The following is a 21,289-nucleotide window of genomic DNA, read 5'->3' on the forward strand; positions in this document are numbered from 1 at the left end:
ACTCGTTCCTTTGATACACTGTCAGCAAAGAAACGGAGTAACTGGTCTTTCTGTTTTTTTTTTATATATATATCAACATAAGTTTCTGCCGTTTTTAAACTATACACATAAACCTGACACAACCACCTGCATCTACTGTGCAGTATTTCAATAACAAAAAATATTTCGATAAAACGTGATAACTGTCCTTCAGCTTATTTTCCGTATTTCGAATATTTGTGATAATTCAATTAATTACTGTATCGCGCAGCTTTTGCTTCGATCAGTTGTTTTTCAAGAAACGGTTTTCGATCACTTCTTACATAAGATACTCGTACACACATACATACATACATACATACATACATACATACATACGCACACATACGTATATACACGCACGCACACACACACATATAATGTATGTATATATTAATAATGGAGGCGCAATGGCCCAGTGGTTAGGACAGCGGACTCGCGGTTTCGATTCCCAGACCAGGCGTCGCGAGTGTTTATTGAGCGAAAACACCTAAAAGCTCCACGAGGCTCCGGCAGGGGGTGGTGATCCCTGCTGTACTCTTCCACCACTCTTTTTCCCACTCTTTCTTCTGTTGGCCTGCTCGCTTAGCCAGCGGGGTGGCGTCATTCGAAGGCTAAAACAATGCGAACGCATTGTGACCAGCGATGTGTAACTACATCTGATGGACTGGTCGGTCACGTGATCACGTGATATTAATAATAATAATAATATGACAACAAAAGAATGAATGAGACCTCGATATCATGTAAATAGACGAATTTATCTATAATATCATATGTGACAATTAGTCGGTTGCCATAATAAAACTCAGAGTTTCGGATGTTGGGGCGGAATTCTGCTCCAGCATCTCGTCAGTTATTGAGACAAACAAAAGAGCTATGAGAATGACCGTTAAATAAAGGGAAATTACCCGAATAGGGAAAAAGCAAAAATACTCGAAGAAGGTAAATCCACGCTCATAGAATCTGCGTATGCGCGCATGTACATACACACACACAAGCGTGCACGCACACCCACGTGCATGTGCATATATGCCTATGCACACTCGCGTCAAACACATACATGCACACGCACACACACACACCTATATGTGTACATATATATGCATCCATACACATGTACACATATACATACCCGCACACACACACACACTCACGTAGATGTACCCATACGCGCACTATTATGTTCATATACACGTTTTTATACGCACATGCACAAATATGCAGGGTGTAAAGTAATGTACAGAAAGGTAATGTACAAGCAGACAGACAGTGAGATAGATATAGATAGATAGATAGATAGATAGATAGATAGATAGATAGATAGATAGATAGATAGATAGATAGATAGATAGATAACTTTCTTTATTGGCCACACAGGGCTGGACACAGGGGACAATTACAAATGTAGAGCTTTTCTTTTCGAAGATGGAAAAAAAAAGAAAAAAAAGGAAACAAATAGATAGATAGATAGATCGACAAGCAGACAGTTAGATAGATAGATAGATAGATAGATATATAGATAGATAGATAAATAGATAGATAGATAGATAGATAGATAGATATATGGGTAGATAGATAGATAGATAGATAGATAGATAGATAGATAGATAACTTTCTTTATTGGCCACACAGGGCTGGACACAGGGGACAATTACAAATGTAGAGCTTTTCTTTTCGAAGATGGAAAAAAAAAGAAAAAAAGGAAACAAATAGATAGATAGATAGATCGACAAGCAGACAGTTAGATAGATAGATAGATAGATATATAGATAGATAGATAAATAGATAGATAGATAGATAGATAGATAGATAGATATATGGGTAGATAGATAGATAGATAGATAGATAGATAGATAGATAGATAGATCGACAAGCAGACAGTTAGATAGATAGATAGATAGATAGATAGATATATAGATAGATAAATAGATAGATAGATAGATAGATAGATATATGGGTAGATAGATAGATAGATAGATAGATAGATAGATAGATAGATAGATAGATAGATAGATAGATAGACCAGTGTGCCTATCTAGCTAGCTACAGAGAGAATGAGATAGAGTGATTTGTGGATGATACGAAGTGAGGAAGTAAAAGTGGGAAAAGGTAAATAGAAATGGAGGTATTTTTCGTTGTCAACAAGCAGACGTTATATTTGAATTATTGTAATTGCTGGTTTCTTCACGATTAGCAGTCAAAACCCCGCCCACTCAAGATGGGTGTGTTCACACGGCATAAACTGAAATAACACCAAATGTGTGACTCAGTGTGCGCGTGTGTGTGTGGTGTGTGTATGCGTGTGCGTTTCTTTGTGTGCGCGCGCGCGTGCTCTAGTATCGATTATACATTATATCAGGTCATCCCATAAGTTCTGTCCGAATTTTGAATAAAGAATACAAGTGATCAAATGTTATATTTAATTGAAATTTAATCATCACTTTCCCTGATTATTTATGACTTCCTTCCATCTATTTAGAAACTTTTTAATCCCATCAATGTAAAACTCTTTTGGTTTCAAAGCGACGACCTCCTCCTGGCTTGCGAAAGTTATGTCCCCCAATTGATTCTGTAAACTACGAAACAAATGGTAGTCTGAAGGAGCAAGGTCGGGAGAATCAAGTGGTTGAGGAATTTTTTCCCAACCAAGCTCTTCGATCTTCTGTGATGTGATTCTTGCAGTGTGGGGTCGCGCATTGTCCTGATGAAAATCCCTCCTTTTCGATTCACTAAAGCGGGTCTTTTTTCTTCAAGGTATGGTTCAAACGCTCTAATTGCTAAGAGGAGACTTGAACATTGATTGTTGCATTAGGTGGTAACAATTCAAAGTAAATTACTCCTTTGCAATCCCACCAGATATAGAGAAGAACCTTTTTCCCATGAAGTTCCCTTCTCGGTTGTGGTTGAGCTTTTTTCCCTTTTACCAAGCCACTGTTAATGACGTTTAACATTTCGATAGAAGATCCATTTTTCGTCACCATTCACAAGTCTATCTAAAAAGGGTGAAATGAGTTCACGAGAATGGAAAGAAGAGTAGATGTCAATTCGGGATTTGCGGTTGCTTTGGGACAATTAATGAGGCACCTAATTTCCAAGTTTATGAACCTTTCCAAGTTGTTGAAGATGTCGATGAACAGTTGTATGGTTTGAACTAAGCTTTATTGCCAATTCTTCAACTGATAATGCAGGATTTTCTTCAAGTAATGCCTCAAAAAGCTTATCAAACTCAACTGGACGTCCTGTTCAATCTTTATCTTCAAGGCTGAAATCTCCACTTCTGGATTTTAGAAACCATCTTCTGCAAGTTCTTTCATTCAAGCACTTTTTTCCATAAGCTCAGTGTATGTTTCGAGTCGCTTCGGTTGCAGAGTTTCCCTTTTTGTACTCATAAAGCATTATGTGCTTTAAATGCTCTTTGGATAATTCCATGTTAGAAAGGGTTTTAATCAAAGAAATTTTAATTCTATTATTCTGTAAATTAATATTTAATTAGTTTAAATGTACATAAATGCATAAGAATAATATGAAATTCCATTAGACATTCTAAAACACTATTAAATTTTATTCAATTTTAAAAACGGTAAAACCAGACAGAACTTATGGGATGACCTGATATATATATATATATATATATATATATATTATATATATATATATATATATGCGTAGGGCTGAGGGATTTCTTTTAGTTTTCGTTTACGAAATACACTCACAAGGCTTTTGTCAACCTAATAGAAGACGCTGCCCAAGGTGCTACTCAGTGGGATTGAATCCGGAATCATGTGGCTGGAAAGCAAAGTTCTGCCCACATAACCCCGCTTGCGCCTCTATATATGTACAAATATATATATAAAACGAAAATGAATTAACAAAAGTAACACAGAAAGGCGACTAAAGATATTTTAGATAATATGCAACATAAACTTTTGATTTATCGAAAATATCGCGTCCTGAAGGAGTGGTACAACAATCGGTAGGTGGCATCGAGGACGGACACTTAAAATGAGAAGTGAGGGGGATAGTATCAAGAATCAGAAATTCTTCAACATTGATATTCCATTAAAGAAAAACAATGTTGAGACACGAGATCATTAATGGGCATGTGTTTCTGTCACAATAAGTGTCATCAGATCTGCAGTTAACTTAACTTGTCTTACATTCTACGAGATTCTTAAATACAAAGGGTATATATATATATATATATATATATATATATAATATATATATATATATATATATATATATATATATATTTACCGGAGTAAACACATAAATGTGAAACGAGTTGGAAGAAAGAGTACTCAAATACGAGTGGTAGAGTAATATGGTTTATTAAAGCAGCAGAAAATTCAACAAAACCTGTTACTCTGTTATTCTAGCAAAAACTGTCCGATGAACGGCAACGGGAAACTAAGAGTAACAGATTTTGTTGAATTTTCTGCTGCTTTAATAAAGTATATATATATATATATATATATATATATATATATATATATATATATATATATATATATATATTTCTTTACTACCCACAAGGGGCGAAACACAGAGGGGGCAAACAAGGACAGACAAACGGATAAAGTCGTTTACATCGATCCCAGTGCGTAACTGGTACTTAATTTATCGACCCCTAAAGGATGAAAGGCATATATATATATATATATATTATATATATATATATGTGTGTGTATAATATATATATATATATATGTGTGTGTGTGTGTGTGTGTGTGTATATATATATATATTATATATATATCACCGTGATCAACGTGATCACCGTGACCGACCAGGCTATCAGATGTCGATACACATCGTTGGTCACAATGCACTTCGCATTGTTTTAGCCTTCAAATGACGCCACCCCACCGGCTAAGCAAGCAGGCCAACAGAAGAAATAGTGAGAGAAAGTTGTGGCTAAAGAGTACAGCAGGGATCGCCACCACCGTCTGCCGGAGCATCGTGGAGCTTTAGGTGGTTTCGCTCAATAAACACTCACAACGCCCGGTCTGGGAATCGAAACTGCGATCCTACACGCATGTATGTATGTGAGTATATGTATATATATATATAATATATTTATATAAGATGCATACCCATATACTCATATATATACGCGCCACATTTGCTGGTGGATTTCTCTTAGACATATCCCCACCATCGCAGTCCGGCAGAGGTGTATCCAGGAGTCATGAACGTGATGCAGCTCGACCCCCTTAAACTGTAAGGAATTAGGGGCCGAAACCTTTGCATGACGTGGGGTGGGCGTTCTTTGTAAACATTCTGGTGTTCATCTCTCCTGACATTTACACACACACGCGCGCACACACACACACACACACACACAGACACACACACACAGACACACACACACAGACACACACACACAGACACACAGACAGACAGACAGACAGACAGACACACACACGCGCGCGCACACACATGTACAAATGCCTATACGCATATTGTGTACGTACTTCCTGTAATTTTGTGTATAAATTTTGCTTGATAGAATCTGAATCAATTGGCATCTCCGAACATTCTTCTATCTCCATCTACCATCTCACCTCTTTTTCTTTCATTTTGGCTCTCCCCCCCCAATACCCGTCCTTCCTCACTCTTTCCCTCTGTCTCCCTTCCTCTCCATCGCTCTCTCCTCTCTATCTCCTTCTCTCCCGTTCCCATTCTCTCCCTCTCTCCCCTTCTCTGCGTGTGTGTATACACACACACACACACACGCACACATACACACATATATATATACATAGACATGACTTATTTCCTCCTTCATAGTTTCCCCTATGTCCGATCAATCTGTCTATTTATCTATCTATCTATCTCTCTGTGTGTCTGTCTGACTTTCTCTTTCTCCAAAATATCCACTTTTATCAAAAATAACGGCGTTAATCTACTATTTGTCTAAACGGATGGAATCGAGAAAGTACTCAGTAAGATCGTAAAGCTGTTATACATTTATATAAACGACAGTGGTGGCGGTATTGATGGTGGTGGAGTCGTTAAACTAAAACATCTTAAATGTATAGCCATTCATGTTTATTTAACAGACCACTATCAGATATTTTAATCGCTCATCCTAGTCGATCTCTCAAACCCATTTACTTTAGTTAACCATCAGAACACACCCTCCATACACCACTTGCTCTAATTCTTTCTCGTCTTGTGTCATTGACATCAGCCGATCAGCTCTTGGACTAAGGGACGCTTAGTAGCACACACACACACACACACACACACACACACACACACACACACACACACACACATAAACACACACACACACACACACACAAGTCGACTCTCGGTTACTCGATGGATCAGTGTCCTCCAGTCAGTTCTATCCTGGGTCGCTTCTTTCAGATTGGCTATGTCAATTCCGGTATCACTCTTGATGGTGTCAAGCTAGCGGGTCCTTGGTTGGCCTCTTCCTCTCTTGCCACTGACCATTCCGGGCTTGATGTCCTTCTCCAGGGATTTTCTCCGCATAATACAGATTTTCTCCGCATACACATACAGACACACAAATACATATTTCTTTACTACCCACAAGGGGCTAAACAAGGAGAGAACAAACAAGGATAGACAAAGGGATCAAGTTGATTATATCGACCCCAGTGCGTAACTGGTACTTAATTTATCGACCCCGAAAGGATGAAAGGCAAAGTCGACTTCGGCGGAATTTGAACTAGGAACGTAGCGGCATACGAAATACCTATTTCTTTACTACCCAGATGGAGCTAAACACAGAGAGGACAAACAAGGACAGACAAAGGGATCAAGTCGATTATATCGACCCCAGTGCGTAACTGGTACTTAATTTATCGACCCCGAAAGGATGAAAGGCTTGAACTCAGAACGTAGCGGCATACGAAATACATATTTCTTTACTACCCACAAGGGGCTAAACACAGAGAGGACAAACAAACAGACAAAGGGATCAAGTCGATTATATCGACCCCAGTGCGTAACTGGTACTTAATTTATCGAACCCGAAAGGATGAAAGGCGAAGTTGACTTCGGCAGAATTTGAACTCAGAACGTAGCGGCAGACGAAATACCGCTAAGCATTTCGCCCGGCGTGCTAACGTTTCTGCCAGCTCGCCGTAAATACACACACAAACATAGCCATGCGGATTCACGCATATAAGCGTGTGTGTGTGTGTGTATCTATCTATCTATCTATCTATCTATCTATCTATCTATCTATCTATCTATCTATCTATTGATAGATAGATAGATAGATAGATAGATAGATAGATAGATAGATAGATAGATAGATAGATAGATAGACATATGCACGTACATTCGTACAAACACACATACATCCATATATGCATACACATTATCACATTTTAATGACAGTTTCAATTGTCTCTGTACTATGATTCTAACGTCAATCCACGAAAACTTCCATGTGAAAAGTTACGTAATATTTACAGTTTAAAACAAGAGAGGCACTTTGTCAGACTTGCATCATTTGTTCGCTATAATTTTTTGCATCTGCCAAGCGTCATATTTGACTTATATGGGGAGAAAGCAAGAAGTATAAATAAAGATAAAAATAAAAATTAAAATATAATTGGGACATGTCGAACAGCCCATATATATAATGTTAAAACCAAAAGAGGCAAAAAAAAAATGGCGAGAAAATAAAGGAAGAGAAAAAGAAGACGAAGACGAAAAAGAAGAAAGAGTAGAAGAAAGAAGAGGGAGGAATGGGAGAAGGAGAGGAGGAGACGAAAAAGAAGAAGGTGGAGGAGGGGGGCGAAGAAGAAAAGTAATATATAATGGGTGAGGTGGAATAATAACATTCAAACTCACAAATGGTAGTGGTTAAATAAGTATAGAAATATTGGTGTAGAGCTATGATGATGATGATGATGATAATGATGATTATAATAATAATAATAATAATAATAATAATAATAATAATAATTATTATTATTATTATTATTAGTTCTAGTGGAAGCAAAAGGCTCAAATTTTGGGGGAAGGGATTAAGTCAATTACATCGACACCAGTGCGTAGCTGGCACTTATTTAATCGACCCCGAAAGGATGAAAGGCAAAGTCGACCTCAGCAGAATTTGAACACAGAACGTAGCGACAGTCGAAATACCGCTAAGCATTTCGTCCAGCGTGCTAGCGATTCTGCCAGCTCACCGCCTTAATATAATGATGCTGATGATGCTGATAGTAATAATAATGATGATAATAATAATAATAATAGAGGGGTTAAAAATTTTCGGTATGCAAATTAGGGATTCCTTCATAGAATAAATTCTGCATTTGTTGAGTATTTAAACTGTTTATAAAAATTTTCGGTATGCAAATTAGGGATTCCTTCATAGAATAACTGCTGCATTTGTTGAGTATATATACAGTTTATAGATTGTTAAAGTTTTTCGGTATACAAATTAGGGACTCCTTCATAGAATAACTGCTGTATTTGTTGAGTATATATAGAGTTTATAGAGGTGTTAAAAATTTTCGGTGTGCAAATTAGGGACTCCTTCATAGAATAACTTCTGCATTTGTTGAGTATTTAAACAGTTTATAGAGTGTTAAACATTTTCGGTATGCAAATTAGGGACTCCTGCATAGAATAACTGCTGCATTTGTTGAGTATATATACAGTTTATAGAGTGTTATTCTGCCATCCTCCTAATTAGAAAAGCATACTCAGAGTAGATCCATTCTGTCTCATCAGTCTTGCCACTTTTTCCACCTTTTGATAAACACACTTGAACGAAACACCTCTCTGTCTACCATGATGTTGTAGCCAAGACACTGTTTAATACGATCCGTTGGAAGAATAACTTTGAAATCAAGGAAATAAGAACTCACAGTTTGGTAGAAGCTATAGCCATTCATAATGAGTACTGGTGGAATGACCCTGTGAAAACCTCAGTAAAATGTAATCATAACAGACCTGACATAATGATTTGGGATTGAGAAGAGAAACTGTGTACAGTAGTGGAAATTAGCTGCCCAGCAGATATTAGCATAGAGCTCAAGATTATCGAAAATGAAAATATGCTGAACTACGCTTACAAGTTCAGGTTTATACCTGTAATTATTGGGGGCGCTGCAATATGTACCTAAGTACCAATCTTGAGAAATTAAGCTTCTCAAAGCCCTAACTGGCACTGTAAAATTATGTAAAATTTTCCAGAGGTTTATTATTTAAGTATATATGCGCATGTCTAGACATGCATAAAAATATATACATAAATCAAAACATACAAAGCTGCACATGCACTGGATACTGCACATATACACACATACATGCAAAAATACCCTATTGATGTTGTTGAAATTTCAATGAAGAGACCTTGGATCAAGGTTAGAAACCAACTCTTTCTCTATTAGCAAGAAATCTTGAAATAAAACGAATAATAAAATACATACGTACTCGAAAGAAATAATAAGCCTCTTTTTTATATTCACATGCACACATACGCACACGCTCACACACATACACGCATACGACGTGCTTCTTTCAGTTTTCTTTCTATCAAATCCATTCGCAAGGCTTTGTTCGGCCGGGGTCAATTGTAGAAGACACTTGCCCAAGATGCTACGCAGTGGGACTGAAGCCGGAACCATATGGTTGGGAGGCAAATTTCTTAGCACAAGCTTGACTTACACTATGTTTGTATGTGTGTCTGGTGTGTGTGTATGTGTGTATATGTGCCTGTATGTATATGTTACACACACATGCACACACATGCACACACGCATACACACATAGACATACACACACATATACGTGCATAAATATTTTCGTCTGCTTGTTCGTAAGAATAAGGCTCTCACATATAAAATAAAGTGCTCAATATTTCAAGATGTAGAGTGTTTTGATCTTTATGATCATGTTCACAGCTAATAACTATATTCACTTCTGAATATCATTAATGATAGAAACATAATTAATTCTGTTTACCACTGACTAATTAAATATATTTAAGACAGTTGGTGTCTTTTAGACACCCTCATTTTTAATTATATATATATATATATATATATATGTGTGTGTGTGTGTGTGTGTGTGTGTGTATATGAACACGCACACACATGCACACACAGCAAAAGCAGACATACAGATGACACATAAGTGGATCGTGATGAACAGCCATTAATGCACACCTTTGACAAATATTTATTTGAATTGTATACCCTACACACACACACGCGCGCGCGCGCACACACACACACGCGCGCACACACACACACACCTACGCGCGCGCGCATCTATATATATAAAGTTGTAGCCTCTGTCTGTTTCTTATCGAACTCTTCCTTGGGTTTTGGAGTAGACCCCCATAACTATATACATTCTGAAACTACATTAACGAGGGTACTTGGATAAGCATATTTCATTTTGGTGAAAGGGGTCTCCGGGGGGCTCAAACCTCCCCCATTGAAATATGTTTCCCATTGTTTTAAATGAAATTTAAACCATATGGAAATAAAACAGAAATGATGCCTGAATGGGCTGAAGTTATAAATAGAGATGTTCTTCTGTTGAAACAAGGTGGATTGAGAATTTCATAGTTACATCGATCGTATGACCCTTTGATGTATCCATTGTTTATTCCATATGGAACAGATGGCTACCACATATATTTTCAAGGGAGAAATGACCACCAAGGAACAGTGAAATATCACGATTGGAGGATTTCACGACTCACCAATTATACTATTTAATCCCGAGCAACGCCGGGTATGCCTGCTTATATATATATATATATATCTATATATAAATATATATATATAAATATCTATATATATAAATATATATATATATTTATATATATAGATCGTTATATATATATATATATATATATATATTTATATATATAGATCGTTAGGCACTATACACATTTTTTCTCTCCTTGTTTTTTCTGTCTCCCTTTCTGTAGAAGAACGTAGGCTCGAAACGTAAAAGACTTTTTCTATTCCTGAGCGTTATACTAATACATCTGTTTATTTTGTACACCACCTGTCTTCGTCTTTTGCTTTTCGTGAACTTTCCCTATATATATATATATATATATATATATATATATATATATATATAATATATATATATATATATAAAGGTAATGCTATACCACTTCATAATAATCCTTATTATTATTATTGTTGATAAATATAACATATGCTTTTATGTGCTACTATTAGTTTCATGTTCTAAGACAATATTTTTTAACACGTCCGGTGTACTAATACAATCTTTAGGCACGGCTCACATGGCATAACAAACTAAAAAAAATATATTTTCCTCAAAATCATAGATATCAGAATTTTTAACAAACAATATCCGTTTGGCTTATTCTAATAGTAGAAACATAGCATAAATACTAGAAGCTCATAACGAAAGAATAATATCGAAATTTCATAAAAGCTATTCTAGTTAGAGTGGGAAATATAAATATTCAGAATAATAATGTCAAACGCTAAGACGGAAGGGGAATAACCTTGTTTAATCTAATTAATAACGTAGAATCAAATAAAAATTCCGCTAGAAATGGAACAAATATGACGTTATGTGAAAGAGTAAATAGGAATAAAGAACTTAGTAAAAACGAATTTGGTTTTACCACGACGGATCAAATTAATACGAAATCTGAGAGAATATAAAAAAATTATCTGTGCAATTGTTCTAAACAGGACCCCCTGTTCTCTTAATAATAAATTTAAAACTAAAAATGTAATATATAGATGTAAAGTCACATCTGAGGGAAATGAATATAGTTTTACATCGGTGCGACTGCACCAATTTTCGAAGGAAGATTGGCTAATCACTTAAATTCATTTAGAGATAAAAATAAAAAATAAAAATTCCAAACAAGTTCAAGTAGGTTAATCTTGTCTATTAAAGACAGAAATAAAAACTATACTATCAACTGGAAATCAATTAGTATTGCAAAACCTTACAGATGAGGAACTAATAAATGTAACTTATGTATTAAGAAGTTTGTATTTGGTACACAAACACTTCTTTTGGGATACTGACAGGCTGTGGAGACACTGACTGACATGATAATCATAGGTAGGTGCCAGAAGGCAGTAATACTGGCACACAGAAGCATTGCTGAAGAATTGTAATGCATTCTTTTTGATGTAAGAACGGAAGCACAAGTCTCTTGGTGTATTTCTCAATGACGGTATGATGCCTTCTTACTGTCTCTTGGTCATACATTTGAAAGGGAAAAGGCTGTAGCCGAATGAACTGAATGTTTCTGTATGATTGATGCTTTATCATATGGACTACAGTAAAATGAAAGAGGTGAATAACGTAGGAGAAAGGAAAGAAGTTGAAGGGGAGAAGGGGAACTTCAGGGAGAGGATACATAAAAAGAAAAAGAAGATTGACGGTAGGATGAAAGGAAAAGGAAGTTAAAGATGAAGAAGAACATGAAGAATGGAATGAAGAATGGGAAAGAGGTAGTAGGAATGAAGAAGGAAAGAGAAGAGAAATATGAAGATAAAGAAGAGAAAGAAGAAGGATAAGAAGGACGAAGGCAAAGGAAAGGAGAGGAATAAGAGGAAATAATGTCTGCAAGCAGAAAGAGAATGAATAATAAAGCAAGCACGAACCTGTCTCTCAGTAAGCTGGAGTAATTTAGCCAGACGTTTCCTTTCGGGAGGAGAAAGATATTTCTGAGTTTCGAACTTCTTTTCTAGTTCAATGGTTTGGTCATTCGAAAACCTCACCTGTCCACCTTTCCGTTTATGAAGCGGCCTCTGCATGAAATGGTTCCAGAGTAGGGGTGCTTTTGATGCGACTAGAACGCAAAGAAACAATATATATATATATATATGATTTTACAATAACAGACATTCACAGCCCCTCAAATCACACACAGCTGTCTTAAAAAGAGAACAATTTGCTACTATAGACTTAGATAAACAAAAGAAGAAAAAGGAAGATTACAGCTGAGGCGTCTTTGATCATAGATCTACTTGATCGTTCTGACATGGCACTAAACAAGTCCAGGCTTATATTTCATTCAAAACGACTAATTTTATTCAAAAGGATCACATAAAAAAATTCCGTGATGCGACCATTGATAAATTTATGTACATAAACAGATCTACAAATTTGGTTGGCAACTAAGTTCCTGCCGTTTTTTTAAATTTAAAATTTTTAAAAGGTTTAATAAAACAAAAATAACAACTAATTAATCAATAATGTATTCACCCTTGTTTACAACTTCTTCCCAACGTTCAACATGATTTTCAATACCTCATTGGTAGAAATTACCCGATTTCTACTCACAAAAGCGATCCAACCCAGATCTCAATTCTACATCAGTATTGAACGAAACTCCGCACATAGCATTTGAAAGAGATCGAAATAGGTGGAAATCCTTTGGTGCCAAACCGGGAGAGTACGGCGGGTGTGGCAGCACTTTCCGGCCATGCGTTTGAATGGCTTCCTTGGTCATATTGGCAAACGAACTCCATGCTGCCGATTAGGTCTTTTCTCTTGAATACCCGTGTTGAGTCGCTCCATCTGTTGGTTCCGCTCAAGCAATTCGTAATGGATAATTCCTTTCCAGTCCCACCATACGCACAACATCGTCTTACGCGGATGAAGATCTTGTTTCACGCGCAGTGTCGCTTGTTTACCGGGGCTAAGCCATTCCTTACGCTGCTTCATATTGATGTACAGGCACTATTTTTCATCGCCAGTATAGATTCGGTAAAAAAATCGTTGCTTGTGTCCATGAGTTGAGCGGTAATGAGCAAGCAAACCAGCGGAGATTGTAGCTCGCTGATTTTTGTTGTTGTCACTTAAAGCATGCGGAACCTATGCTCCATACTTCTGAACATTTCCCATCGAGTGAAGATGCTTTTGTATAGCAGTGTGGGAGCATTCCATTTTCTCTGCCAGTTCCCTTGTCGTTTGACGAGAATTTTCGTGCAAAAGTTGGTTTAGTCACTCTTCATGGAACTCAACTGGACGGCCAGAACGAGGTGCGTCTTTGAGGTCAAAATTTCCATTTTTGAACTTGGCATACCTATCACGAGCGGTTCTTTCAGCTATGGCACCCTTTCCATACATAGCACAAATGCCGCGAGCAGCTTTTGCGGCCTTAGAACCTTGATTAAAAGCAAAAAGAAGGTGGTGTCGAAATGATCGTTTTTCTTAACTTGACATTCCATTTTAATGATCTGAAAATAAACAAAAATTAACTAGAAAAAAAAAAAGATTCTAAAATGATTCAAAAATAGAATTCTCGAGAAAAATAGATTCCAAAATTTAAAAAAAAAACGGCAGGAACTTAGTTGCCAACACAATGCTTATGATCTTTCTAAGCACACACACACACACACACACACACATGGTGTTTATAAGCATTATCATAATTTGTATGATTATGACGATACATGCATACACACATACATGCATACTATATGTATATGTGTGTGTGTGTATGCATATGTGTGTGTATATATATATGTGTGTATACTGTATACTGTATATATATATATATAAAGTGTATACTGTCGTCTATACATATATATCTAAATTACGCAAAACTGAAAATAACGCTTACATCTCATTTTAACATATATACTTATATAAATCCACTCACAAGGCCTTGGTAGGCCCGAGGCTATAGTAGAAGAGACTTGCCGGGTATAGTGCTAGCGTATAAATAAATTTGATAGTTTAAAGTTTTGAATTAATTATTTAAAGCATCTTTAGATGCTTTAAATAATTAATTCAAAACTTTAAACTATCAAATATATTTATACATTATAGTTATATTTTTATATCTATCTATTTATATATATTTTTAATACAATAAGTTCTTTCACACGGGTATATCTTTATGATGAGTTTGGATATTAATTTATTTATACTACTACTACTACTACTACTACTACTACTACTACTACTACTACTACTACTACTACTACTACTACTACTAATACTAATAATAATAATAATAATAATAATAATAATATAATAATAATAATATATTATTAAAATATATATATATATATATTTCAATTCTGGATTTGGTTTGCAAGATTCTTTATATGAATTCGTGTGTTGAAGCATATTCTGTTGTGTCTGGGGAGAGTCATTTTCTTTTTTGCCTTATAATTTAACACACTCACCGGTAAAGTTTCCACTTGTTTCTTATTTTTATTTTACTAACATTTTCGTTGCGAAAATAAAAATAAGAAATTAGTGGAAATTTTACCGGTGAGTGTGTTACATTATAAGACACAAAAAGAAAATGACTCTCCCCACATACAACAGTATGTATGTGTGTGTGTGTGTGTGTGTGTGTGTGTGTGTGTGTGTGTGTGTGTGAGTCTGTGTGTGTGTGTATGCATAAGTATTTTTTTTTATAATGAGCAAGAGAAACAAGATCAACAACAATACGACTACTAACATCAAACCCAAGACCACAACAATAGTAACTCCAACAACAATGGCCTTATATTGAATAATTTCAACAACGTAAGGAAATAATACGTTTCGAAATATAAGGCATGCAGCTTCAATTTACAATCCCAAGTTTCCTGTTTCAGTATTAATATTTCCTTCCGCTGCAATCACCAGACACGCAGAAGACAAAGAGGAACTTACAGAGATATTTTGAAATATTTTCACCAGATTTTGTATACTGGGCGATCGTAGCATTAAAATAGTGGCGTCAGTGGAAATGAGGTGGTTTATGGTCATGGTGGTAGTGGTTGTACTGGTATTGTTGGTAGTGGTTGCGGTGATGGTGATTTTGGTTATACTGGTGATGTTGCTGGTGGTAGGATTGTCAAGGGATCTGAGTCGTAATGGTAGTTTGAAAGAGGCCGTGATTATATTACAAGGGTTCTACACATGCACACACACTCATGCATACATAGATACGCACACATTCGCATATATGTACGCATGCTCACACACACAAACGCACGCACACGCACACACATCTATCTATCCATCTATCTATCTATCTATCTATCTATCTATCTATCTATCTATCTATCTATCTATCTATCTATCTATCTATCTATCTATCTATCTATCTATCTATCTATCTATCTATCTATCTATCTATCTATCTATCTATCTATCTATCTATCTATCTATCTATCTATCTATCTATCTAACCAATGCATGTTATGTGTGCTACTACTAGTTTCATAAGTTGATATATACTTCAAACATATTCATCACACACTAGCACTGACCACTTCCCATCCCCACATCCCCACACCTACACACACATACGCACACGTCAAGTTCACCAGCCCTCTTCCACATACACATACATACTCTCTTATACACACGCACGATCACCTTCGTTTGGGATCACCACTACTTTATTACCTCCCCTTCTTTCTAGTGCTCCTGTGTGACCCCTCTGTCCAGCATTTGCCATGATTGATCGCTAGCCACTACACATTCTTTATTTTCTCTCCTTCATTCTTTCTCTATTCCTTTCTGTCGAAGATCGTAGGCTCGAAACGTTAAAGACTTTTCCACTTCTCGAGCGTTAAACTAATACATCTATCTGCACCACCTGTCTTCGTCTTTTGTTTTTTTGTGAATTCTCCCAATACATACATACATACATACATACATACAGGCGTACACCTAGAAAGGCGTTATTAGTTTCACGCTTGAAAAGAAAAAGGGGAAAGTATGTTTCAGAGATGGATGTTTCAACGTTTCGGAAATGGAGAACTTTATTAGAAAAAGTAAAAAAGTAAAAAGAGAAGGTTGGTGGGAAGGAGGAAAGAGAGAGAGAGAGAGAGCGAGAGCGAGCGAGAGAGAGAGAGAGAGAGAGAGAGAGAGAGAGAGAGAGAGAGAGAGAGAGAGAATAGAGAGAGAGAGAAGTTAGGAGTCAGGTGAGGAACCAGTCCATTGGAAGGAGTTAAGCGGGGAAGAGGCGGGGAATTGTGTGCATTTAAAGGAAAGTATCTTTTGCCGGGAGATAGGCGTAAGGGGAAGCGTGAGTGGTGTGAGCTGCAGTGGTTAGCTGGGGTTGAGTGGAGTGGAGTGGGATGCAAATGTGGTGAAAATTAGAGGAAGGCGTGGAAGCAGAAAAAACTGGGGGAAACAGCGGGGAAACGGTGTAATAGTTCACTCAGGTACAAATAAAGTAATAGTTACAAAGTAGATAAAGGTAGAAAATAAGTAGTGGAAAAAATAAATATCTGGTATACATGTATGTAGATAAAAGTGAAGAGAAATAACTCCGAGTGGCCTGTAGCTTGTATTTGAACAAAATACATAAACATCGGTATATCAAATACCAGAAAACTTGAACCCTTGAGCTATTAAAATTATCTCCGCCTTTCGAGGATGTCACACACAACACAACACAACACACACGCACGCGGGTGCACAGAGAGAGAGAGAGAGAGAGAGAGAGAGAGAGAGAGAGAGAGAGAGAGAGAGAGAGAGAGAGAAAGTGTTGCTTCTATTTGTTACTATATGTGTTAAATTGTTTATCTACAGGATAGAGAAAGACTGTGGAAAGGAGAGTAAAGATAAAAGCGCAGAAGTTGTATCACAACGATATATAGAGGGCGGCGAGCTGGCAGAATCGTTAGCACGCCGGGCGAAATGCTCAGCAGTATTTCGTCTGTCGCTACGTTCTGAGTTCAAATTCCGCCGAGGTCGACTTTGCCTTTCATCCTTTCGGGGTCGATTAAACAAGTACCAGTTACGCACTGGGGTCGATATAATCGATTTAATCCCTTTGTCTGTCCTTGTTTGTCCCTTCTGTGTTTAGCCCCTTGTGGGTAGTAAAGAAATAGATATATAGAAGGGCGAGTTAGAAAGTAATGCAATTTTTATTTGCATTACTTTTTGACTTACTCTGATGATTGAATTAAAATATAATGCAAATAAAAATTGCATTACTCTCTTATTCTCCCTTGTAGAATAGTCTCCGTACAAATGGTAACCTAGAGCAGTGCTTGCTGTTGTGCTTAATGATAGCAGAGCATGAATGTTACAACATCATATTTCTTTATGAATATACTAGCACTATGACCCGGCGTTGCCGGGTCATAGTGCTAGTGCATGCATATACAGCTGTGTGCGTGCGCACATACATACGAGTACTGTCCAAATCTCCGACCAATCACATACAGTTAGCTGGCATTCAATTGGCGTATCATGTTTCGGGCATTTTGATTGGGTTTTGGATAGAAAATTCACAAAAAGTCACTTCTATTGATTTTTTAATGGCTTTGCGGGGTGACTGGGGAAATGTAAAGATGTGCATGACCACCCTTGGACGGTTTTGAATGACCATAGAAAGTGCGAGCCCTCTAACTGAAAAATTGTGGACTTGTATAAAGAACACACACACAGACATTTTGCCGTTTATATATAGAGATGTACGCACGCTCACACACACAAACGCACACACACGCAGACACATCAATCTATCCACCCATTGATGTATCTATCTATCTATCTATCTATCTATCTATCTATCTATCTATCTATCTATCTATCTATCTATCTATCTATCTATCTATCTATCTATCTATCTATCTATCTGTCTATCTATCTATCTATCTATCTATCCAATCTTTATGTATTAGTTGCTATGCTAGAAATAGCAGCCACGGTCACGGCTGGAATGCCAGTGATCTTAGGTCTGCTTTGTCTAGGCTGACTTAAGTTTCACATCTGCTAAGATTTTATTTGACCATATTAAAGTAGCGACATAACCGCGAGAAATGGAGTGCCTTGATATGATCAGGAAACCTGCGAAAGTAGTGACCAAATGTCTCTAAATCCCACCCCCCACTACCATCATAGCTTCTTAAAACTGGAGGATATGTCGGTGGATCGTTTAGTCCTGAATGGGCATAGTCTGAAGATAAAAACGGAATGGTCACAAACTTACGGTTACTACTTTTAATCTGCTTGATCAGTGGTAATCTGTGGCCATATATTAAAAACAACTGAAGCAGACTTTAACACTAGTAGGTTACGAAACAATACATGAGTATAAAAGATAGGCGGTGAGTGGGGAATGGCAATGAATGACTTGCAATAAAAGTAAGATTAACAAAATACTTTCCAAGTGAAACATTTCCGTTAAACTGTGAACCTCCCAACAACATACTTTATCTCAATTGCTGGTCTCAACAATTTCCGCAGCTACGTTCATAATATAACTGTGTGTGTACGTATGTGTGTTATATTGTGCGTGTGTATACGTGTGAAGGTTTTAGTGCATGTAAGTATGTGTGTGTGTGTGTGTGTATGTGTGTGTGTGCGTGCAGCATACACCCAATCTAAATAGATATATACAGCCATAGATAAATGGACAGATGGGTGGATTTTCTGCCAGGGATAGAGAGAGATAGAGAGATGGAGAGAGAACACAATTTTTATTTGCATTATATTTTAATTCATAATCAGGGTAAGTCAAAAAGTAATGCAAATAAAAATTGCATTACTTTCTAACTCGCCCTTCTATATATCCTAGTGAAAAACGCCAGTATTTTATTTTTAAAGTAGTGTACACGTAATGCCGCTCGTCTCATTTCAGAGTTGTCCATCCACCTGGGTGGACGACACTCCATTTGTGATCTTTGCAAGGCCATGGGGCCGACCTCTTCCTCTCTCTCTCTCTCTCTCATTCGTCATTAGAGCAGCTAATAACCCTACGAACGTCTGAGATGTGACGCGGCATTCCGTCCCCTTAAATGTTATTCTGAGTGTTCACTGCACCTTTCCTTTCCTCTATTGAGTTGTGCACTGGAAATCAGGTGGCTTCGGCCACACTTCGTCTCCGATCGAGCATATGTAGACCCTTCCTCTCCTGACCGCTGTGGTGCTACGCTTAGGTATCTCCATTCGTACTGGAATACAATTCTTTGTGGAACCTACACCCTAACTTACACTACATTGGGTGACATATTGTACCAAAACTGCCTTAATGGAGGAGATGCGCCCACTCTCAGCTTTGGCTTTGATTGTGCGGAGGTGTCGTTCCACAATCCCATTTCCACTGGGCCTGCATGCAACTCTGAAAAAGCGTCTGATATTTCATCTTTCGAGCGTTTCCTTCAATTTTCCCGAAGGAAATGCTGTGCTGTTGTCCAGTAACAGCTCGTCCATTGGTACCCGTTTTTGGAATATCGTTTTCAGCTCCTTTGCAATTTCGGCCACAATCCTTTGCAATTTCGACCCTGATTTCCCTCCATATCGATATTCGCCCGGGCCCACAGTCAACCATTGAAAGGTACAACCTTCCCTGATATTGTGTCTCATCTATCCTCTTCCAGTCTTCCTTCACTCGAACCTTTCCTATTTCATACACACTCAGTGCGGGGCCGATGGACTGACACTTATCACAACTCACAACTACCTTCCGAGTACTCTCCCTGGTAACATCAGAGTCAGCCTTCCTGGCCCAAAACAGAGTCCTGTCGACTTCCATGTGATGCATACTGTGCAGCCTCCTCAGTTCTGAACCCTCCAGCAGACATGCTGTAGCCACTCCACTCAATAAATCCTCTATCACTTACAACCAGTGCTTTTTAATCCTGGTTAGAGCATTCTACCTATTTTTTTTCAGAAGACAAAGAAACTGTTCGCAGCTTCAGGCTAAACTCAGCAGCTCGCGCTCACAAGATTCCCAAACGACGCTTAATTATCATTTCCGTGCTCCCCACCTTTTGCGCGAAGCCTCAGCACTAAGTTCACACCTTTCAACACAACATCTAGTTCAGCTAATTGATGCAAGTGTAGCCATCCTTCTTCCTAAGCCATGCTGCGTCTTCCACCTCAACGCTTCCCATTTCTAGAATGACTCCTATTGTTATGCAACCTGCATCACACCATAGATCCCTTTCTTTGCTTCGAGCGCATACCAGTTGCATTTCTCTGGCTTTTCCGATCTCACTCTCTCGTCTTGCATCCCACTTAATCATCTCAGTTCATTCCATCAACTCACTTCTTGATGTAACTACAAGCCGTTCGACGCCATCTTGCAACAGGATAGTATCCTACCAGCCACCCACACTTTGAGGATAGTTATCACCTGTTTATATTCTAGCATAGGTCTGTGGTATCATTTCTTCTCCGAAATAGGAGCCTGTTTGCTTTATCTCTTTCGGGCCGTTCCTCCCATAGCCTCCAGCAGTTTTGCTGTCGATCCGAATTTTCTCAGATGATCCACAATTTCCTCTTCTGATGCTACATCCTAATCTAGAATGTCCTCATGTGTGTCGTTCTGCAT

General features: G+C 37.5%; 1 protein-coding gene across 1 annotated transcript in view; it reads right to left on the minus strand.

Moving 5' to 3' along the window:
* Window positions 1–15,722, minus strand: part of LOC115219178 (hematopoietically-expressed homeobox protein hhex-like) — a 32,625-nt gene extending 16,903 nt beyond the window's left edge. The window contains exons 1-2 of the mRNA XM_029789286.1: window positions 15,661–15,722; window positions 12,645–12,832 (exon numbers count right to left, since the gene is read on the minus strand). Of these exons, the coding sequence (XP_029645146.1) occupies window positions 12,645–12,797 (153 nt within the window). The 5' untranslated portion in view covers window positions 12,798–12,832; window positions 15,661–15,722. The remainder of the gene's footprint in view (window positions 1–12,644; window positions 12,833–15,660) is intronic.
* Window positions 15,723–21,289: the final 5,567 nt, after the last annotated feature.

The sequence above is a fragment of the Octopus sinensis genome, linkage group LG14 (assembly GCF_006345805.1).
Source record: "Octopus sinensis linkage group LG14, ASM634580v1, whole genome shotgun sequence".
Taxonomy (NCBI): Eukaryota; Metazoa; Mollusca; class Cephalopoda; order Octopoda; family Octopodidae; genus Octopus; species Octopus sinensis.